The following is a 23962-nucleotide window of genomic DNA, read 5'->3' as shown; positions in this document are numbered from 1 at the left end:
CATATTACCTCCTTTTATTACCAACTAGCTACAACCAATCCCTTCACTGATCTGTAAGTTTCATTTGTTAGCATCACCTTCAATAATGATTTTCACCCACAATCTGCTGTTGTCTGTATTTGTTTGCATGGTGGACCATTTCAGAGTCTTAAAACCCCAGTGACACTGCACTCCTCAACATCCTTAATCCAACACACCAGGCAGCTACTCTTATACCTTGCTCAAAGGCATGCTAATATTTCCCTGACAACTATTCCCCACTTAAACAGTCCAAAGTCTCAGGAGTTTTAAAGTACTTCTCTTCTCACTTCTATTTATCCTGATACAACACAAAGTTCATAAAACAGGTGAATTTATTAGATAATCCTAAAAGTAACCTATTTCAAGAATGAGCAACTGCATTTTACAATATGTGTAAAATGTACAGTCTAACTAAAAGGCCCCATAAATATACATTTTACACTTTATCTAGAAATATGCGTAGAAACCTCATTATGTCATCTTTGTTTTATTGATTGGAATTTTATTTAATGTTTTATAATTTAATTATAAAATTATTTTTATCAAATTCTAATTGAATAGAATTAAATTATTTTGTATATATGTTGTTTTCCTTTCACTTTTGGTCATAATAAGAATCTGGAAGTACTTTACAATGTGTCAACATTCCAAGATAAATGGACGAATAGAAATGGAATCACTTTAAACAAACATTGATAAATAATAATGTACAACACATTACAATCTATTTAAAGAAAAACAATCTATTTGTACAATCTATTTAGCAATCATAATGATTCCCAGGAAAATATGTTGTCAGTGGTAACATTTTCAATGTCAATGACTGTAATTCATTACAAGCATTTAATTAATGTATTGCACAGCAATAGCACTACAGTTATAAGCAATATTTTGTTGATTTATTATTAAAAAGCAACTAAAACATATTGTAGAATAGTTATATTATGATCCAGCAACATTGCTAAAACTTAATTTAAACAAGATTAGGTGAAACTAGAGTAAGCTGTACTCAGTGCTTTCAACAATGGGCAGTCAATCAGTATGGACAGTGGTGGTTCAGCGGTTAGAGCGCCGGGATATCGATAACAGGGTTGTGGGTTCGATTCCCGGGCTCGGCAAGCTGTCACTGTTGGGCCCTTGAGCAAGGCCCTTTACTCTCTCTGCTCCCTGGGCGCTGGAGTTGGCTGCCCACCGCTCTGTGTGTGTGTGTGTGTACTCACTGCCCCTAACACATGTGTGAGTGTGTGTTCACTACCAGATGGGTTAAATGCGGAGGACACATTTCGCTGGACACTGTACAGTAACAAATACCTTTATGTTAATGAAACTAATCTAGAAACACCCCGCAATGCAAGTCAGCTCAAAAAGATCACTACTACTACTCAAACTGAATTTATTTAAAACTAGAGATTTTAAAATGTGTTTGTTTATTTATTTTATTGCTGCTTTTTCAAAACATTTCAATTTCTATTTACTTTCTGCACCATCATCTTAGTATCTCCTCCTTCATGCGTAGATCCCTGCTAGTTTTTATACTAACCCTCTAGAATTTTGTGTCCTATTTCATACTCACCTTCATGACAATTTGTAACAGTTGAACTTATTAATTGAATGATCCAATTCAACATTGTGTTGCTAAAGCTGTAGAAGTGTTAGACCATTTTTTTCTTACACCAATCAATGTTTCAGCTGTCAGTTAATGTCATTATCTGTCATTATCAATTATCCCATAACATGCTTTAATATAGTTTTAATATAAATATGTAATTAAAAGGTCACACACTAAAGTACAACAAAACTTAACACTTTCAGTTGAATGACAAAACATTTACAAAAAAAGTAACACTGCGTACATGACTGGTTTCACAGGGGACTTCCGTAACATGATCTTTAAATTGAAATAAAAGTTGTCCCTGGACTTAACACAGGTCAGTAAAATGGATCCATTCAAAAGTCTTCTAGAGACTGAGTCACATGGAATAGAGATAAAAGCACTTTACTTTTTTGTGGGCCTCTCCAGCACTCTGCTTGGTCAGGGATTTGGACAATAGGATGCACACTATCCTTTGACTACGGTCAGGTATAAATACACGGTTTAAAACCAGGCAGAGTGTGTCAGTCACCAGTTGGAAATAGCTCCTACCAACCAAAGCAGCCAAAATGATGGGCAAGGTAAGCAGGACATTTTAAAATTACATAACATTTTGGAACATGGTTTTGAGATTCTGCTGTTCTCCAAATCTAATCATTTATATTCTACCGGTTTATCTTTGACAGATCGTCTTCTACGAGGAGAGGAACTTCATGGGACGTTCCTGGGAATGCAGCAGCGACTGCCCCGACATGTCCTCCTACATGAACCGCTGCCACTCCTGCAGGGTGATGAGCGGCTGCTGGATGGTCTACGACCAACCCAACTACATGGGCCACCAGTACTTTGTCAGGAAGGGCGAGTACAGTGACTACATGAGCATGTGGGGATTTAACAGCTGGATCAGGTCTTGCCGCATGATCCCCAGGGTAAGACTGCCGGCTGTTTAACATTTTTGTATTTTGATACAAGCCCAGGAAACTAGGCAGATAATTCTTGCCATATCCATAATAATCTCAACATTCCAAATTTGAATCAGTTTGATGTCCAACTTTAGGCTAACGTAGGGGAAACTGTAGGCTATTTGAACCTTATCTGCACAAAATTTAAACCTCAGTTTACAAAACGTCCGTAATTCCATTTCAGAAAGTCATGTCATTCTTTCTTTCCTCCATCAGTACAACGGCTCCTACAGAGTGAGGGTCTACGAGAGGGATAACTACATGGGCCAGATGATGGAGATGACCGATGACTGCGAGAACTTCATGGACCGCTACCACTGGTCCAATGGCTGTATGTCCTGCCACGTGATGGACGGCCACTGGCTCATGTACGAGCATCCCAACTACATGGGCAGGATGTGGTACTTCGGACCTGGACACTACAGGAGCTTCAGGGACTATGGCAACATGAGGTTCATGAGCATGAGGCGCATCATGGATTCCTGGTACTAAGAAGTGATCTACTGTTTAAAAATTGTAAACTATCAATTTTTCAATAAAATTACCAGTAACTGAATATTAGCAGAGCATGTCATTTCTTCTATTTTTAATGAAATTAGTATTGCACACACCTCCCACAGAACACTGTTTACTAGAAATGAATTTCCTGAATTAAACATGAGAGAAGTAGCACATTACTAGTAGAATAGTAAAATATAGTAAAATACTGCTAATGCTCTTTTAACAACATATTTTTACAACATCTATTTTTAACTATTCATTGTTTTACCAAACTTCAACAGAACTTTGTTTAGTTACTGATGATTTAACTTATTAACCAAGCTAACTCTTCTGAATCTGAAATTATGAATTTTGCTTACCCAATATTTAAAACATGATAAAAAATATTTGCTACAATTGTACCTACTTTCCCTAAAGGCTGTCTAAAATTAAACCAGTTTTAGATTGAGTTTTTGGGTCAGTCGTTTAAAATAAATCCATGGTTTAGTATGGTCATTGTACAGTTTGCTTTTTATTCACAAAAGTTCAAATCATTTTGTTCTCACCTTTGACATTATTGTAAACATACTGAAACATACTGATGTCTATTGTATGGTAGACCATTCTTGATGCACATTAAACTACTATGGTATTGCACACATAAACCAGCACACCTGACTACTATTGTGTCTTGCCCAATAGCATGCAAATACTACGCCCAATCCACACATAACAAAGCCTTCAAAAACACTTCTTTACCTACTTCTATTAATCCTACTTCAACACTGAGTGCATAACACAGGAGAATCACAAAGCTACTTCAAAGAAAGGACAGGTACATTATTCTGTAAGTGTTAAAAAAGCACTGGCTTTGTACAAAGTGTAAATAAAATGTTCTATTGTGTACATTTTTTCATTATGAATGAACAGGCAGTGTGTGTGTCGCATAGCTCCAGGTGCCAGGGGTTGCGGGTTCAATCCAGTCACTCTCTGTGAGTGAGGTGTATTCTCCCTGTGTCCGTGCAGGTTTCCTCTGGGTACTTCGGTTTTTATCTTGCCTACGAAAAACTCAATGAAGGTGAAATGTCCGTGCTAAATTGTCCCTAGGTGTGAGTGTGTGAGTGAATGAATGTCCAGGTGGTATTCCTGCCTTGTGCTCAATGATTTTGGGAAGACTGCGGACCCATCGTGACCCTGACCAGGAAGAAGCAGATGAGAGGATGGATGGATGGATGGATAAACTAATAGAAATAAGGATGAAAATAACATAATATTTTTTTTCAAATCTTGACCTACACAAAAACCAAATTAACTCAAATGAAGGGGAATTAAATTGAAAAGTATTAGGGTTTTATATGGGTAGTTGACATATGTTGAACATTTTTTGTAAAAAAATTAAAATTGTGTAATTGTTTTTAAATAATATTTAATTTCCCACATAACACTACAAGTTTAACATAACTTGTTGAACTAGTTGGCCCTTTTAGTAAGTCCGACTCAAACTTTCCTGTCACATTTCCAAAACAGTTGTTAAAAATTATAATGTTGAAAACAAATGTTTTATTTTTTGTTTGTAATACCATAGTATTATGTCACACCACAGAGCAGAAAATGTAGTAATTGTATTTCAGTGTATTTCAAATTGTATTTTCCAGTGTTCCCCTAGAAAATGTAGTAAACGGTGGTTTATTTGTTTATGACAATGACTGCAATTCATTACAAACACATCTATGTTTGTCATTGTAATAAAGCTAAGTTTTAAGAACTCGAGTGTTAATGTATTATATAAACAATAATTAATTATTTAACAAACAGCTTATTCACCAATGATATTGAAACATATTAAACAATTTACCATGACCTGTTAAACCCAGTGTAAGCCTTTCCTAGTGCTTACATAAAATGGTAGTTACTTAGTTAGTGCATCTGAATTAATCAGTATTTTATTTAACTAGAGCCTCTCTGCTGTGTAGCACAGGTATATACTGTTTGTTTTTATGTTTTTGTTTATTGTTTATTATTCATTATATTTTACTCCATGTACTGTTATCTTAGGATTCCCTTCATTAGAAGTAAAGCAGTTAACTGTCCCTTCATACTTTTAGATATTTTGTCCTAACAAACAAAAGAGAACATTTTATTTCTATGCTTATAATTACAAAAAAAGACAACACATTTTATAACAGTTCATATTTTCAGCAAAAATAGTAAACAAAATTTTTATTAATATAATTACTATATTTAAAAACAATCAAAATGGTCAAAGAAGAATAAAAAGAAGTAAAACAAACATTATGCATTTATTTAGAATTAGTAAACATTTATTTTATTAACCTTGTTTTTAATCCTAGACAACTCGTATGTGAGACTAGTCTGCTAACAATATAAACATACACTCAACCTGTAAGTGGGATCCATTCAAAAGTCTTCTAGAGACTGAGTCACATGGAAGAGAAATGAAAGCACTTCTCTGTGGACCACTCCACTGCTCTGCTTGGTCAGGGCTTTGGACAATAGGAGGTGCACTATTCTTTCACTTTGGTCAGGTATAAATGCAAGGGTTAAACCATGCAGAGTGTGTCAGTCACCAGTTGGAAACAGCTCAGACAACCAAAGCAGCCAAAATGATGGGCAAGGTAAAGAGGAGACGTCAACATGGGTCAAATTTTGGAACAAGTGTTTGAGATTCTGCTGTTCTCCAAATCTAATCATTTTTATTCTACCGGTTTATCTTTGACAGATCGTCTTCTACGAGGACAGGAACTTCATGGGACGTTCCTGGGAATGCAGCAGCGACTGCTCCGACATGTCCTCCTACATGAGCCGCTGCCACTCCTTCAGGGTGATGAGCGGCTGCTGGATGTTCTACGACCAGCCCAACTACATGGGTCACCAGTACTTCTTCAGGAGGGGCGAGTACAGTGACTACATGAGCATGTGGGGCTCAAACAACTGGGTCAGGTCTTGCCGCATGATCCCCAGGGTAAGTACTTAGATATTATCTATTATTTTAAATTTATTTGTTTGGATTTTACTATTTGATTGGATTTTACATTTACTCTGAAATGAGACTGTAATATAAAATAATTCCACATTTAACACTGTTGAATGGCCACCTTAAGGCGAATGCATTGACATATTTTATCACTCTACATCAACTTAAAACATCACTTTACAAAACACTGATAATTAATTTTCAAAGTCATCTTATTCTTTCTTTCCTCCAACAGTACAGCGGATCCTACAGAATGAGGGTCTACGAGAGGGATAACTACATGGGCCAGATGATGGAGATGAATGATGACTGTGACAACTTCATGGGCCGCTACCAGTGGTCTCACGGCTGCATGTCCTGCCATGTGATGGACGGTCACTGGCTCATGTACGAGCATCCCAACTACATGGGCAGGATGTGGTACTTCGGACCTGGACACTACAGGAGCTTCAGGGACTGGGGCAACATGAGGTTCATGAGCATGAGGCGTATCATGGACTCCTGGTACTAAGAAGTGATCAACAATGTAAACTATATTTTTTTTCAATAAAATGTTCAGAAACTGAAAACTGGCAGATTGTCTTTTTTTTCAAAGTTTTGAAATGCACAGGTACAAAAGCCCCATGTTTCATACACATTTGATGGTGTTATATCATGGCAAATTTAGCATGAAACCTAAGAAAAAAGTTAACCCCAGTATAAACATTTGAAGTCTTAAAATAAAAAAACAACAACATAACCTACAGTTTTAGGATACTTTTTCTAAAGCTTGTTCAACCTCAAACATGTATTTTGTGACTAAATCAGCCAATTGGATCTATGGTTTTATATATTTTTAATAAAACTTACCAATAATTTGTTACTTTCTTTTCATTACTAAAAATGCTTATTCCAAATTATTCCACAAATTAGTTGACATTATTCACTAACTATTCTTAAAATATGACTTCATAAAACTCCACAATTTTCAGAAAGATTCTGACATTCACCAATGTCTTCTTCTTTGGAAATTTTTCAATTTATGAGGACAATTAAACCAGCATTATTAATGTGGAGCAGTGAACAATTCTGCTGTTGACTTTTTATTCCGACATTTTGCAAGAATAACTTTAGAAAATCTTTAAGGGAGATATTGGTGAATGAGGCTCCATGTTCTCAACACTGTGTTACCTGTTTTTACTGCCTACCAACTACATGCAAATCCTTCAGTAACCTGCACAATTCGTGCCAGCTTAAAAGTTGCTTTTTCAATAATGATTTCCACCTACAAGCTGCTGTTGACTAGATGTATTCTGCACTGTGGACCATGTCAGATGCACAGTACACTATGGAGCCTGAAAACTTTTGGACTCCCCAACACACTTGAACCAGCACACCTGGCACCAATGGTTTTACCTTGCTCTCAGGCTTGCGAATCATTTTCCTGCCAAATATCCCCACACACAAAATGTCTCAAGAGTCAAAATCTTTGAGAAATACTTCTTTTCCAAGTTCTATTTTTCCCACCGTAACATTGAGTGCATAAACCTGCAGAAATATTGAGATCATATCTGATGTAAACCTAATGTATTTCAAGGAAAGCAGTGGTGTTTTTTATTTCATAATGTGAATGCTGGGAAAACAAAGATATTCTGGCAAAAATATCTAATGAACAAATGTGTTCACACTTATTAATATTCACCTAAAATAGTGCAGAATTGTCAAAGTGTCACCTGTTTTATGGTATAACTTCATTCTGTTTAACTGTTTCAATTCAAATCTATGTGTTTATTTCCAGACATAAAGGTCAAAAAAGGCCAGAAGAGGTCTCAAACTGTATCTCTAATGTATTATACACATCTTTGTGATTTTGCCACATCTTTTTCTCCATTTATGGTGCTTTTAACATTTTTCTTTACAATGTCATATTTTTTCATGATGACTGGACCAATGGGAATGACCAAAAATGACTTGGAATACACTCTGTTTATGTTAATCTCCATTAAATGTTTTTTTTTACATATGGGAATTAAACAAATAGGCAGTACTTTTTTAACAGAATTATTGAGGAACATTTTTAATGATTATGTATTGAGCAATCTTTTAATTCAGAAAAATATGGAGTTCTTTTTTATTGTTTATTGTTTAATCTTATATACATAATGTCACCCTAGAAAATGTAGTAACCCTTTTAGTTTTAAGAATGCCTTTATCCATGTATTATATAAACAATAAGTCATTAGAGAATTATGAGCTAATGCGATATTGCTAAATGTACTGTACAGCGAAATGTGTCCTCCATATTTAACCCATCTGGTAGTGAACACACACTCACACACACACATGTGTTAGGGGCAGTGAGTACACACACACACCCAGAGTGGTGGGCAGCCAACTCCAGCGCCCGGGGAGCAGAGAGGGTAAAGGGCCTTGCTCAAGGGCCCAACAGTGGCAGCTTGCCGAGCCCGAGAATCGAACCCACAACCCTGTTATCGATATCCCGGAGCTCTAACCGCTGAGCCACCACTGCTCCTCTATATATATATATATATAAATTCTATGAAAACGAACAAATGAAAATCCGACATTCTTTTTGAACCATGCTTCAACAGAATTATTTAAAAAAAATAACCTCATGAAACAGGCCTGGACAAAAATGATGGAACCCCTGAAAATAATGTGACCAAAGGGACATGTTAAATCAAGGTGTGTCCACTAATTAGCATCACAGGTGTCTACTATGTACTACTGTGTACCACACTCAACATGGACCAGAGGAAGCGAAGGAAAGAGTTGTCTCAGGAGATTACAGTTGCACATATTATTCAGAAATTTAAGATCCATGTCACTGTAGCCAACCTCAATAGAGGTGGCTGCAGGAGGAAAAAATATATTGAAAATTTAAATACGGATGGTAACAAAAGAGCCCAGAAAAACTTCTAAAGAGATTAAAGGTGAACTTCAAGCTCAAGGAACATCAGTGTCAGATTGCACCATCTGTCGTTGTTTGAGCACAACCAAGGAGGACACCATTGGACTGCAATTTGCCAAACTACATGTTGACAAGCCTCAAAGCTTCTGGGAGAATGTCCTATGGACAGATAAGACATAAATGAACCTTTTGTCAAGGCACATTAGCTCTATGTTTACATACGGAAAAATAAAGCATATCAAGAAAAGAACACTGTCCCTACTGTGAAACATGGAGGAGGCTCTGTTATGTTCTGGGGCTGCTTTGCTGCATCTGGCACAGGGTGTCTTGAATCTGTGCAGGGTACAATGAAATCTCAAGACTATCAAGGGATTCTAGAGAGAAATGTGCTGCCCAGTGTCAGAAAGCTTGGTCTCAGTTGCAGGCCATGGGTCTTGCAACAGAATAATCACCCAAAATGCAGCTAAAAACATCCAAGAATGGCTAAGAGGAAAACATTGGACTATTCTGAAGTGGCCTATTATGATCCCTGACCTAAATCCTATTGAGCATCTTTGGAAGGAGCTGAAACATGTCGTCTGGAAAAGGCACCCTTCAAACCTGAGACAACTGGAGCAGTTTGCTCATGAGGAGTGGGCCAAAATACCTGCTGAGAGGTGCAGAAGTCTCATTGACAGTTACAGGAATTGTTTGATTGCAGTGATTGCCTCAAAAGGTTATGCAACAAAATATAAAGTTAAGGGTATCATCATTTCTGTCCAGGCCTGTTTCATGAGTTTATTTATTTTTTAATAATTCTGTTGAAGCATGGTTGAAAAGCAATGTCTGACTTTCATTGGTTATTTTCATTGCATTTTTATTTTATTTTATTTTTTTATTTTTCTCATCAAAATTCCTTATTCAAATAAATTAGAAAATGTAATCATTCAAGGAAATCTGAAGGCTGAAATTACAGAGTTGGCCCTGGACCACTGGTCTGTGATGCTAGCAAGCAATCAAGTTAAAAAAAATACACTCTGTCCGTAAAAGGGGTTCATTCATAAGTCTTCTAGAGAGTCACATGAAAGAGAGATGAAAGGACTTCGGTTCTCTGTGGGCCACTCCGCCACTTTGCTTGGTCAGGGCTTTGGACAATAGGAGGTGCACTATCCTTTGACTTTGGTCAGGTATAAATGCAAGGGTTAAACCAGGCAGAGTGTGTCAGTCACCAGTTGGAAACAGCTCAAACAACCAAAGCCGCCAAAATGATGGGCAAGGTAAGCAGGACACGTCAACATGGGCCACATTTTGGAACATGTTTTTGAGATTCTGATGTTCTCCAAATCGAATCATTTATATTCTACTGGTTTATCTTTGACAGATCGTCTTCTACGAGGACAGGAACTTCATGGGACGTTCCTGGGAATGCAGCAGCGACTGCTCCGACATGTCCTCCTACATGAGCCGCTGCCACTCCTTCAGGGTGATGAGCGGCTGCTGGATGTTCTACGACCAGCCCAACTACATGGGTCACCAGTACTTCTTCAGGAAGGGCGAGTACAGTGACTACATGAGCATGTGGGGATCAACCAACTGCGTCAGGTCTTGCCGCATGATCCCCAGGGTAAGATTGTTATATATTACATGTGTAAATCTCTCACATAACAATAATAGATGGAAATACTTCTGAATAAGTCTGTAAATATCAACGTCTTGTGGCTGTGGGGCAGTGGTGGCTCAGCGGTTAGAGCGGTAGATAGAGGGCTATCGATAACAGGGTTGTGGGTTTGATACCTAGGTTTGGCAAGCTACCACAGTTGGGCCCTTGAGCAATGCCCTTTACCCTCTCTGCTCCCTGGGTGCTGGAGTTGGCTGCCCACAGCTCTGGGTGTGTGTACTTGCTGCCCCTAGTGCACTAGTGTGTGTGTTCACCACAGATGGGTTAAATGCGATGGACACATTTTGCTGTACAGTGACAAATACGTGCACCTTTACATCCCACTGGTTTGATTACAATTCTTTAATTATGGAATAATTCAATACATACTTTGTTTAATTCATTATAATAATTCCAAATTTGATGAGGTTGAATGGCCACCTTTAGGGTAATTCATTGACATATTTTCCTCTCATTCATCAAATTAAATTCTTTACAAAATATATATATATATCTCGTTTTCAAAAAGCCATATCATTTTTAATCCCTTGTTTCCCAATAGTACAGCGGATCCTACAGAATGAGGGCCTACGAGAGGGATAACTACATGGGCCAGATGATGGAGATGACTGATGACTGTGACAACTTCATGAGCCGCTACCAGTGGTCTCACGGCTGCATGTCCTGCCACGTGATGGACGGCCACTGGCTCATGTACGAGCATCCCAACTACATGGGCAGAATGTGGTACTTCGGACCTGGACACTACAGGAGCTTCAGGGACTGGGGCAACATGAGGTTCATGAGCATGAGACGTATCATGGACTCCTGGTACTAAGAAGTCATCATCAAAAAAAAAAACAATAAAAATTTTGACTAAAATATTAGCAATTGTTGGTTTTAATTAAATTGGTATTGTGCACACCTCCCAGAGAACACTGAGTGTAGTAAAAATGATTTTTACTAATTAGACACAAGAACAAATACTACATTACTGATTAGCATTATATTACTTCAGTTTCAATCAAGTTAATATATAAAGAATTGGATTTGAAGTCTTTGAAACTTGCAGCTGGATCTAATACTTCACAGACAACTAATCAGGGCACCTTTATTCACAGTCTATGCACTACAGTTTTACCAACTAAAATCCAAGCTTAGAATGATTTTGTGAGTAAATTGTTCACTTGTTTCTGTATATTTATTTGACTGTTCATTTTTTACTTACAGAATTAAATATTTTTTAACAGCATTAAACTTTCTAACTAAGTTTAAATGCTTATCACTTGTCCAAACAACACATTGCCATCTTTTTTTGGCAACTGACTAAAAGCAAACTCTTCAGTGACTTGCAAAGCACCTGCCAGCTTCATTTTTGTTTGTGCTTGATTTTCACCCACAAGCTGCTGTTGACTAGATGTGTTCTGCACAGTGGACCATTTCAGATGCACAGTACACGACTGAGCCTAAAAACCCCAGTGGCACTGAACTTCCCAACACTCTTAAACCAGCACACCTGGCACCTACTGCTTTATCTTGCTGAAAAGCATGCAAATATTGTCCTGCCAACTATCCCTGACTTCCATAGTTCCAAGTCTGTAAAATCTAAAGCCTTAAAAAAAATGGTTTGCTACTTGTTTTATTCCACTCAAACACTCAAAAAATGTTTAGAAAATACTGTATGTAACTGGTCAAGCTATTTCAAGGAAAGAACAAGTGTTTTTGTTCTTTAGTTGTAAATATGTAAGTAAAATGTCTATTTGTTTAAAATATTTTTGGTTTTAAAAGTAAGTGAGGTGACTGCAATTCAATCTGATACATTTTTATCACAGTCCCGTGCAAATTTTGTTGTCTTTTTGTACTTTGCCATAATTAAGATCCTAAATTTGTTATTTACATTCTGTCATGATGTCATGATGAATAGACCAATAGAAATTGAATAAAATGTTTTGCACTGATTTATATTGATCTAAGTTACCCCTTCAAGCACTATATTTATCATAGAGAATGTAAAACAAAATACCATTAAATTATGTTTTTAACAGGTTTCAAACATTTTCAGTTAACTGCACCATTAATGTGTTAAATAATATCATGAGAAACATTTACCTTTAATTAATTATTATAGTAATAATTATTTTACCCCTAATGCAATATTCATTTTCAAAAACATGCCTTTCGATTAAAATTAAATTTTAGGTTCTTTTATGTGTCACACCATTTGATATTATGTCACACCGAAGGACAGAATTGATAGTTATTGTATTATAGAAATGATGAGTAGTATTAATTAAAGAACTTACCATCTAACTACATAAACAATCAAACAAACAAAAACATTGTGAAAAGAAAAAGCTAACATCCATGATATTCCCCTAGACAATGTGGTAACTGGAAATATTTTCAAATATTTCAAATTATAATATTAATAAATATATAATTTGGCACTCCGTTGCATGTATTATAATAGACAATCATAACTATTTGGAAAATGTTTAGATCGTTATCCACCAAATTTTTAAAACTTAACTTAAACAAGACTTGTGAACACAATCCAAGGTGTGCCTAGTGCTTCCAACAATGGTTAGTCACTTAGTTACTCAATTTACCAGTATGTTTCTGAAACTCTTCTAAAGCCTTCCTGCTCCACATTGCAGATAAATGATTGCTACACTTTGTCAGAACAGTCATGGTTGTGAGTATTATTTTCATATAAATATATGTAAGATAAAACATTTGCTGTATTGTTCTGAGATCCTGGACAATAAAACATTGCAAAAATGTAACATCTCTTTAATGTAAGTAGATAAAGAGCCAGGACAGTGAGGACAGCTGAGAAGATCATAGGGATCTCTCTCCCCTCTGACACAGACATTCATCCATACTGTCACTGCATAGTTCTGCAATAGCTTTGTCCCACAAGCAGTCGGACTCTTAAACTGATAGAGGCTGAACAAATCTACTCCCACGACCCACATGTCATAGCATGTTAATCTGTCTGCATCTTATTTATCTTAGTTATACATTCTATACTTCTACCTCGGTACCTGCTGTGGTTCATGTGGGTTATAATTTGTCTGCATTAAATGTCATGACATGTTAAATATCTATGCACCTTATACTCACTACCTCAACTCGGAAATGAGTCGTATTTATTGTATTTATTTTATTGTCTTTCTAGTTTCATGTCACACCTTTTTTCTGAGAAAAATGCAATTTTATTCCACTGTATACTTGTGCAGAGCTGAAATAACAATAAAAGGCACTTGACTTGACTTTACTTGAAATTAAACGGTGTTTGTTTTACAATTGTACATAAACACCCCCTCTGAGCTGATAACATATCCCAAAATAACAGTGACAGGTGAAACTCACATTTTTCCCATTTAACAAAAAGCTGTTTTTCTAGTAATCTGGGCTTGGCAGACATGCTTAATTTGAGTTATGTCAGGTGAGTACACAAGTATATTATCAATGTAAACAGAAACAAATTAACCAAGCATGTCCCTTTATGGGGGCAATATGGTATCCAAAAGGAATGACAAAATACTCCTAGTGTCCCTTAGTGGTCAGGAAGGCACTTTTTCATTCATTACCTTTCCTTAGCCTAATCTCATGTACTATGAAGACCTAATATAGTGAAACGCAAATCGCATAGTTGCTCTGTGTTCTATGTCACATTTTATATTTACTTCCACAACACTTTATAGAAAGAACAATTCTTCAGCAGAAAAAATAATCAAAAATATTGTTTATCTATATATTTATATATCTTTTAAATATATAAACTCCAAATGAAATTAGGAGTAAGGCCTAGTAAATACAATCCATTCAAAAGTCTTCTAGAGACTGAGTCACATGGAAGACAAATAAAAGCACTTCACTTGTCTAAGGGCCCCTTCAACACTTTGCTTGGTCAGGGCTTTGGACAATAGGAGGTGCACTGTCCTTTGGCTTCAGTCAGGTATAAATGCAAGGGTTAAACCAGGCAGAGTGTGTCAGTCACCAGTTGGAAACAGCTCAGACAACCAAAGCCGCCAAAATGATGGGCAAGGTAAGCAGGACACGTCAACATGGGCCAAATTTTGGAACATGGTTTTGAGATTCTGCTGTTCTCCAAATCGAATCATTTATATTCTACCATTTTATCTTTGACAGATCGTCTTCTACGAGGACAGGAACTTTATGGGACGTTCCTGGGAATGCAGCAGTGACTGCTCCGACATGTCCTCCTACATGAGCCGCTGCCACTCCTTCAGGGTGATGAGCGGCTGCTGGATGTTCTATGACCAGCCCAACTACATGGGTCACCAGTACTTCTTCAGGAGGGGCGAGTACAGTGACTACATGAGCATGTGGGGATCAACCAACTGGGTCAGGTCTTGCCGCATGATCCCCAGGGTAAGATTGCTTGATAAATGTGTAAATATTTAACCTTACAAAACAGACTGATTATAATGAGATACCAATCAGAACATTATGAAAGTTCAAATTTCAATGACCTTTAAATCTATACCATAATAGATAGAATTTTTAAGATTTTTAAACTGTCCAATAACTTTGTTTTTGCCAGTAACATTTGTAAGTCAAAGTCAAAAAGTCATGTTGTTCTTTCTTGCCTCCAACAGTACAGCGGATCCTACAGAATGAGGGCTTATGAGAGGGATAACTACATGGGCCAGATGATGGAGATGACTGACGACTGCGACAACTTCATGGACCGCTACCACTGGTCTCACGGCTGCATGTCCTGCCACGTGATGGACGGCCACTGGCTCATGTACGAGCATCCCAACTACATGGGCAGGATGTGGTACTTTGGACCTGGACACTACAGGAGCTTCAGGGACTATGGCAACATGAGGTTCATGAGCATGAGGCGCATTATGGACTCCTGGTACTAAAAAGTGATTAAATTCTTAAAGAAATTAGACTTGTGAATAAAATATTTAAGAACTGAATATTGCTGAATAGTGTTTTTATATTACTAAATTAATTGATCCATGTTCCACACACAACTGAATTGTTTCATTGCACCTTTTGCAAGGTTGGACATGTTTTGCCATACAACTTCAGCAGAAATTAGAGGGGGGTTGGACTTAACAAGTCACTATATTTGTTCATGTTTATATACCTATAATTTGACAAAACTGTACAAAACACTGAGAAAAAATGGACAAAACTAAAAGGTTCTACATTACAAGTTTTCTCTAAAGCTTGTCCAACAAAGCAGCTGCTTCACAGGAATGAGAAAAAGTATCTTTTCACCACATTATATTTATTCAAAATAACAGAAAATCACTGTTCCTAACAAGACACCTTTTACTGCCAAATCACAACATGCAAATGTCAATCACCTGTAAAGTTTTTTTAATGATATACAACTGCACACTGATGTACTAATGTGGACCATCAGTATAATATTGAGCATGAAAACGGCAGTGAGGTTGAGCTCCTCAGCACACTTAAATTAGCTTACTTGGCACCTACTGTCGTACCTTGCTTAAATGCATGTAAATATTTTTCTGTTATTCTCCCCCACTTCTGAAAAACCTTCACTATCAGCACAAATCAGGAGAAATCATGACATTATAGTGGATGTAACTGGTAAAGCTATTTCAAGAACCACTGTGTTTTGTTCTCTAGATTTAAAGAAGGGCAAATGCTTTGCACGATGTGTCACTTTCTGTTATAATTTCAATGTTGCTATTGTCTTTTACATGAATGCTTTGAAATTACTTGGAATTAGACATTTTTATACTGACTTTCACTGAAAGCTAATATTTTTTCATCCCCCTTTATAGTGATCATTTTGAATATTAAATGTTTTTTGAATTACATTTATACAGGTAGCTGACAAATGACAAAAAGGCAGAAATGTTATTTTTAAAACAAATTTCAAACACAAACATTCACATATTTATGTGGTATGAAATCTCTAATTTAAAAAAGCAAGGGGTTATTAAAATCATCAGTTAATCAACCTGTTTTTTTTTTTTACATTTTCACTGAACTGCACTGTAAACATATCCTATAGTGTGACATAATAAATGACACAAACTACAGGAATAAATGTAAATAGTACTAACATAGCATGAGAAAGATTTATCTATAAGATTTATTTATAATTGTCCACAAGTTGCTGAACTTGTTGGACTTTTTTGAAAAATTGAAAACTTTGTTGTTATTTAAATAAACCTACTGAAAATAATATCAGTTTAAAATGGAAAACAATTGTATCTTAAACACAAAACACAACTTCATTAAAAAAAACTGTAACTAAAAAAAAATGACTGTAACACTTTACACACAAGTGGGTACTGTGTTCCAACATGATAACCCTTCAGATATAAGTACTCATGTATCCATGTATTACAAATACAATTAGCTGTTAAATAACATTTAACCTATCTATCAATGTTATTACATTCCAAATTAAGTTGAACCATGTGTAAACTGTACCTAATGCATTCAAGGATGGGTAGTTGTTCAGTATCTCAGTCACTTAGAATGTTACCTTAACTCATCTAGAGCCTTCTTGCTTCAAATACAGCCAACAATAATTGATATTCAACCAACAGCCATTAAGATATGTAAATTATTGTTCTAGTATGATTGCATTTTTCAAGGCAACATTTAAATTCCACATACTTTCTCCATTGTTCTCTTATGATCTTCTCCCAATTTCTCTCTGTACCCTCTTAGAGGGTAGATTTGTGTACTTATTGTCATTACAGTTTACAGAACATATATCCATTATTACATTATTACATATATCCATTATTACAGAGAAAATATGCATCATTTCATTTATCTGTTGTTAAATTTACAATGACAAAAATGAAATAAAACATGTATTATATTTCAAATGATTATTTATAATGCATTTAAAGAGAAGAAGGTCAGTACAAAATCGTTTGTGTCAGTAAATGACCATGCTATTAAAAAATAAATGGTCAATGAGCAAGACACATTAGCATGCATAGCTTCCATAACAATGATGCTGAAAATACAATTTTCATTATATAATACACTTAGGGGTGTCACACATGAGGACAACAAAAGTTAACAATTTCAGTGAGACAAAAACTTACCATGTGCACATTTAATGGGTATTACAAACAAAAGGGTTCAGTAACATGACTGAATGAACATTTGAATGAAATACTTCAACTAAATAAAGTTTTCTGTGGTGGTTAATTATATGTTTTTCACTTTTTATCTAATTTGACACAACCTGACTCTGGAGGTTTTTTTCTTTTACATTACATTACAGTTTCTTTGTTTGTTTGTTGATATTTTTTGTGCGACATTGACAATATATGTGAAACAAATGAAGCTGTTGTAAGCAGAATGACCAACAATGTTATTTTATTTTATTTAACAATGTTATTTTATTTAACTAAATAAATCATCTAATGAAATCTGAAAACTGAAATGACCTACAGTCAAGATAAAAACACACTTACACCACTAGAAGGGATCCATTCAAAAGTCTTCTAGAGACTGAGTCACATGAAAGAGAGATGAAAGCACTTTGCTTCTCTGTGGGCCTCTCCACCACTCTGCTTGGTCAGGGCTTTGGACAATAGGATGCACACTATTCTTTCACTTTGGTCAGGTATAAATACAAGGGTTAAACCAGGCAGAGTGTGTCAGTCACCAGTTGGAAACAGCTCAGACAACCAAAGCAGCCAAAATGATGGGCAAGGTAAGCAGGACACGTCAACATGGGTCAAATTTTGGAACATAGTTTTGAGATTCTGCTGTTCTCCAGATCTAATCATTTATATTCTACCGGTTTATCTTTGACAGATCGTCTTCTACGAGGACAGGAACTTCATGGGACGTTCCTGGGAATGCAGCAGCGACTGCTCCGACATGTCCTCCTACATGAGCCGCTGCCACTCCTTCAGGGTGATGAGCGGCTGCTGGATGTTCTACGACCAGCCCAACTACATGGGCCACCAGTACTTCTTCAAAAGGGGCGAGTACGGTGACTACATGAGCATGTGGGGATGTAACAACTGGGTCAGGTCTTGCCGCATGATCCCCAGGGTAAGATTGCTCAATTTTATGTTTTAAAAAATAGATGGGGTTACTTTTTAAGTCTTTAAATATCAAACATCAAATTTCCATGATATTCAAATCAAAGCCAATAAATTTCAAAACATAGATTTTTTCTTTAGAATTATTTTAGATAATTCAGTACATTGTGAAATCTGAAATTGATGAATTATTTAGTAATATTAATTATTTCTTTTTTGTTGCATTTTTACATACAGAACTTTATTAGAACAAAATGTGGATGAGACCCCAAATATCGAATTAGAACCTCACTTTAAAATACATTAATAATTAATTTACATTTACTTTAATTGTTCTTTCTTCCCTCCAACAGTACAGTGGATCCCACAGAATGAGGGTCTACGAGAGGGATAACTACATGGGCCAGATGATGGAGATGACTGACGACTGCGACAACTTTATGAGCCGCTACCAGTGGTCCCATGGCTGCATGTCCTGCCATGTGATGGACGGTCACTGGCTCATGTACGAGCATCCTAACTACATGGGCAGGATGTGGTACTTCGGACCTGGACACTACAGGAGCTTCAGGGACTGGGGCAACATGAGGTTCATGAGCATGAGGCGTGTCATGGACTCCTGGTACTAAGAAGTGATTAGCTGCTTAAAAAATGTAAAATATCACATTTTCAATAAAATGTTAAAAAACTGAATGTTGAGAGATATTACTGTTTTCTTTCTTTAATATATATAATTGGTATTGCAAGCACCTCCCAGACAACAATGTACCATACTACAATTTCTAATAAGGAATGGGCAGTTACATATTTATTTTTTGAAAAGTTTTATCTGAAACTCTCATTTAAAAATGAGCCATATTCTACAAGAAACATTTTGCAAAGATGGACATTTTACCAAACATTGGCAGAAATCCTATTCAACTTAAAGAGAAACTTAAACACATTTTTTTTATTTTTTGGATGTTTTTTGTTTGTTTTAATGGGATCTAATGGTTACATTAATATATTCAAGTAATCCACCTAAGATTTGCAGAATGTCAAATCCCTTTGCAATCCGTTTCAAATCCAACATTGATTTTGAACCATGCAAAAATTATGGTACCCTTAACTTAATATTTTGTTGCACAACCTTTTGAGGCAATCACTGCAATCAACTGATTCCTGTAACTGTCAGTGAGACTTCTGCACTTGTCAGCAGGTATTTTGGTCCACTCCTCATGATAAAACTGCTCCAGCTGTCTCAGGTTTGAAGGGTGTCTTTTCCAGACGGCATGTTTTAGCTCCTTCCAAAGATGCTCAATAGGATATAGGTCAGGGCTCATAGAAGGCCACTTCGGAACAGTCCAATGTTTTCCTCAGCCATTCTTGGGTGTTTTTAGCTGTGTGTTTTGGATCATTATCCTGTTGCAAGACCCATGGCCTGCGACTGAGACCAAGCTTTCTGACACTGGGCAGCACATTTCTCTCTAGAATCCCTTGACAGTCTTGAGATTTCATTGTACCCTGCACAGATTCAAGACACCCTGTGCCAGAGGCAGCAAAGCAGCCTTAGAACATAACAGAGCCTCCTCCATGTTTCACAGTAGGGACAGTGTTCTTCTCTTGATATGCTTCATTTTTCCATCTGTGAACATAGAGCTGATGTGCCTTTGCAAAAAGTCCCCTTTTTTTCTCATCTGTCCATAGGGCATTCTCCCAGAAGCTGTGGGGCTTGTCAACATGTAGTTTGGCGAATTCAAATCTGGCTTTTTAATGATTTTTTTTAACAATGGTGTCATCCTTGGTCGTCTCTCATGAAGTCCATTTTGGCTCAAACAACAACAGATGGTGCAATCTGACACTGATGTTCCTTGAGCTTGAAGTTCACCACGTTTTTCTGGGCTCTGTTGTTACCATTCGTATTGTCCATCTTTTTTTATTTTTTTTTGGCTACAGTCCCATGGATCTTAAATTTCTGAATAATATGTGCAACTGTAGTCACAGTAACATCAAGCTGCTTGGAGATGGTCTTATAACCTTGTGCAACTGTAGTTACAGGAACATCAACCTGTTTGGAGATGGTCTTATAACCTTTACCTTGCTTGTCTATAATTTTCTTTCTAATCTCCTGAGACAACTCTTTTTTCTTCGCTTCCTCTGGTCCATGTTGAGTGTGGTACACACCATGTCACCAAACAGCACATTGACTACCTGTAGCTCTATATATAGGCCCACTGACTGATTACAAGATTGTAGACACCTGTGATGCTAATTAGTGGACACACCTTGATTTAATGTCCCTTTGGTCACATTATTTTCAGGGGTACCATTATTTTTATCCAGGCCTGTTTAATGAGTTTATTTTTAAAATAATTCTGTTGAAGCATGGTTCAAAATCAATGTTGAATTTCCATTTGTTAATTTTCATAGAATGTTTATTTATTATTACTTTTGTCAGATTCAAGTTATTTCTATAAGAATTATAGAATAGTTGCTTTTTTCCATAATTGTAAACTTGGATTCTGGGGCTTCTGTTGACTAGATGTTATACGCATGGTGGATCATTTCAGATGCACAGTGCACTATTTAGCCTAAAAACCCAGTGGTGTTGCACTCCTCAACACACTTAAACCAGCAAATCTGGCACCTCCTGTCAGACCTTGCTCAAAGGCATACAAATATTTCTCTGCCAACTACCCTCACTTACTTCCACTTTAAGACTGAAAAGAAAAACAAGGATCATTCATTAGATCATACTGGATGTAATTAGTAAAGGTATTTCATAAATGTTTTGTTCTATAGTTGCAAAGAAAAAGCACCTGCTTAAAATCAGAATGATCACCTAACTTCACCGAAATAGCCTAATCATGCATGCTTTAGGCACAGTTCAAAATTTCTTTTGTAAATAAACTCCAAATTAAATCATCCAAGGAAATCCGAAGGCTGAAATTACAGAGTTGGTCCCGGATGACTGGGCTGTGATGCCAGCCTGCAATCAAGCTAAAAACACATTGGGCCAGTAAGTGACAGAAAATGCGCTGTGAGCTTCAGAGTGCTCACAGCTTGCTATCACACACTGCTTTCATGCAAGCTTACAGCTAAGAGTAATCAAATGAATGCAGGTGAGAAGTCTAGTGAGGAGACAGTGGGAAGAGTATAAGTGTGACAGACTTACAGTATAATATAAATAGGTAAAATTCAGGTACATTTTTAGTAGTAAATATCTTCACTACAATAGGAATATTAGCATAGCCAATCTGGTGGACATGATACACTAAAAAGCCCATTAAATAGTAAAATTGTGAATATATTTATAATATTGATTAGAGCTGCAACAAAGTATACTATACTGCTCATCAAATAATCAATTAATGATTAAAACAAATGATCAATTATTCAGATTATGAGTCACTTAGTTACCAAATAACATTTTGTGTAGCAATCAGCTTTAAAAGCTTAAGGTTATTTTGTGCACTTGCCAATAAACAATGAATGAGGACATGAATGAAGACAATGAAGATGAATAAAATATGAATAAAAAATTTAACTTTCCTGCTCATACAAATATTAATACTACACTACAATATATTTAAAAACCAAAATATGTGCAAAGTAGAAGCAATAAAATATAACAAAACTAAATCAGATTCCCCTTAATTGTTCAGATAAACAATACTCCACATTGTCATGGTCAAACTCAATAACGCAATAAACGCAATAAACCTGCCTGATGACATCATCAACTAATCGACTATTAAATTAGTTGGCAACTAATTTGGTTATTAGTCGTTGCACCCCTAATATTTATTTCCCCATACAATAATCCATAAGGTCCCACCACATCCACCACATTTCTAGCATTTCATGGAGATAAAAGATTTTTGTAAGACAGACACAATATAGATATGTCTTAAGAGTTTAAAAATCACTTAAAAATCTGTGACAAGGTTTTTAACAAAGTGTGAAGGCTGCCAAAGTACCCAACACATGGCACCCATCCACAGTGCACCCACTGATCCAGCGGGCTATAAATCTTGGGTGTCCCTATGACAGAAATCAATACACAAAGGCTTGACCACATATCCCCCAGGCAAGTCTATTATGTCACTGCAGCACAGGGTACGCACCCGTGTAGCTTTCTATCAGACTGTGGCTGACTGTGTCTATATGTGTGTGTGTGTGTGTGTGTGTGTGTATGTGTGTGTGCATCTCTGAGCTCTTTTGTCTTTTGTAATATTTCAGTGTGTACGTTGAGAGAATATGGGTTGCAGTAATAGTATCCCAAAGCTGCAAACACTAATGACAATACAATATAGGAACCAAGCCATTCTTCTCATACTGACAGCAAAGGAAACACACAGATATACAATCTGCTACACTCTCAACGGCAGATACACCGAAGCATTTCTAGGATAGTAATAACTGAAAGTCAAGCCCTTGTTGTGACCAATAATAATAATAATAAGAAGAAGAAGAAGAAGAAGAAGAAGAAGAACAAAAGTATTGGGACACCTGCTCAATTGTTTTGTCCAAAATCAAGGATATTTAAAAGAGTCAATCCTGCTTCTGTTGGAGTAACTGTCTCTACTGTCCAGAGAAGAAGACTTTCTACTAGATTTTAGTGTTAGGCTTGTGTGTGTGGTCAGAATGTAGGATCATGATCACCACCCTGCCTCATCCCCAAACTCCCCAACTCATCCCAATGGTATTGAATGAAGCACCACTATCATTCCAGAGATTACAATGCTAGGGCGGGGGGTTAAAGCCCTCTAGACCATCGCTGGCATTAGACAAGGTGCCAATAGGTTCATGTTTATGTGCTCCAGAGAGTCCTATTCTGTCCTATTCTGGCAATACTAAACAAGCTGGAAGTGTGTATTTGCACATCTATGTGTACGCAATTGGTGCAACTTAAAGAAGCTAATGCAGTCATCAGAAGGGCTGTCCACAAACATTTGGACATGTAGTAAAGCAGGGCTTTACAGAACCGAACCGTCGGTGCCCTCCACAATTACTGGCACCCCTGGTTAAGATTTTTTTTGAAAAATAAAACTCTGAATAAGAAATAATTGTTTCTATAAAGAGGAATGGTCAAAGATCCCATCTTCTGAAATGCTACAGATTATCAAGATTAAGATCAAATGCTGTCTTATTGTACAAAGTACACTGTTGGTACATGGGTGCCAATAACTGTGGCACACATGATTTAATGTAAAATAATTATTCCTTAATGTGGGATTTTTTTTCCCCACTGAATAAATGCACTTGACCTAAAGGATGGATTTTTCTATTTTTTTGCACTGTTGTCCTATATTATTTAAAAAAATAATTTCTTAGAA

The 23962-nt window shown here is 36.6% G+C and overlaps 6 protein-coding genes across 8 annotated transcripts in view; 5 read left to right on the top strand and 1 right to left on the bottom strand.

Annotated features, from left to right (window-relative positions):
* The window catches only part of LOC140573633 (astrotactin-2-like), a 789110-nt gene that overhangs the window by 691146 nt on the left and 74002 nt on the right, over positions 1-23962 (bottom strand). The window lies entirely within an intron of this gene.
* LOC140572852 (gamma-crystallin M2-like) lies at positions 2182-3066 on the top strand. Its single transcript, XM_072692784.1, has 3 exons — positions 2182-2193; positions 2299-2541; positions 2791-3066. Exons 1-3 carry the CDS (start codon positions 2182-2184, stop codon positions 3064-3066), a joined length of 531 nt encoding a protein of 176 aa, XP_072548885.1.
* On the top strand, positions 5679-6560 carry LOC140572530 (gamma-crystallin M2-like). The gene is made up of 3 exons (XM_072692763.1): positions 5679-5690; positions 5795-6037; positions 6285-6560. Exons 1-3 carry the CDS (start codon positions 5679-5681, stop codon positions 6558-6560), a joined length of 531 nt encoding a protein of 176 aa, XP_072548864.1.
* Positions 10205-11434, top strand: LOC140572692 (gamma-crystallin M2-like). The gene is made up of 3 exons (XM_072692772.1): positions 10205-10216; positions 10321-10563; positions 11159-11434. The coding sequence occupies exons 1-3, from the start codon at positions 10205-10207 to the stop codon at positions 11432-11434; spliced, it is 531 nt and encodes a 176-aa protein (XP_072548873.1).
* On the top strand, positions 14639-15500 carry LOC140571901 (gamma-crystallin M2-like). Its single transcript, XM_072692718.1, has 3 exons — positions 14639-14650; positions 14755-14997; positions 15225-15500. The coding sequence occupies exons 1-3, from the start codon at positions 14639-14641 to the stop codon at positions 15498-15500; spliced, it is 531 nt and encodes a 176-aa protein (XP_072548819.1).
* LOC140571917 (gamma-crystallin M2-like) lies at positions 18296-19273 on the top strand. The gene is made up of 3 exons (XM_072692719.1): positions 18296-18307; positions 18412-18654; positions 18998-19273. The coding sequence occupies exons 1-3, from the start codon at positions 18296-18298 to the stop codon at positions 19271-19273; spliced, it is 531 nt and encodes a 176-aa protein (XP_072548820.1).

This window comes from Salminus brasiliensis, chromosome 1 (assembly GCF_030463535.1).
Source record: "Salminus brasiliensis chromosome 1, fSalBra1.hap2, whole genome shotgun sequence".
Taxonomy (NCBI): domain Eukaryota; kingdom Metazoa; phylum Chordata; class Actinopteri; order Characiformes; family Bryconidae; genus Salminus; species Salminus brasiliensis.
Note: the sequence above shows the minus strand (reverse complement) of the source record. Positions and strands in the feature narration are given on the sequence as shown.

Excerpts from the sequence above, each read along its gene's own strand:
- LOC140572692 (XM_072692772.1), top strand. Across the intron at positions 10,564-11,158 it reads CTTGCCGCATGATCCCCAGG|TACAGCGGATCCTACAGAAT; the intron begins GTAAGATTGTTA and ends GTTTCCCAATAG.
- LOC140572852 (XM_072692784.1), top strand. Across the intron at positions 2,542-2,790 it reads CTTGCCGCATGATCCCCAGG|TACAACGGCTCCTACAGAGT; the intron begins GTAAGACTGCCG and ends TTCCTCCATCAG.
- LOC140571917 (XM_072692719.1), top strand. Across the intron at positions 18,655-18,997 it reads CTTGCCGCATGATCCCCAGG|TACAGTGGATCCCACAGAAT; the intron begins GTAAGATTGCTC and ends TCCCTCCAACAG.
- LOC140571901 (XM_072692718.1), top strand. Across the intron at positions 14,998-15,224 it reads CTTGCCGCATGATCCCCAGG|TACAGCGGATCCTACAGAAT; the intron begins GTAAGATTGCTT and ends TGCCTCCAACAG.
- LOC140572530 (XM_072692763.1), top strand. Across the intron at positions 6,038-6,284 it reads CTTGCCGCATGATCCCCAGG|TACAGCGGATCCTACAGAAT; the intron begins GTAAGTACTTAG and ends TTCCTCCAACAG.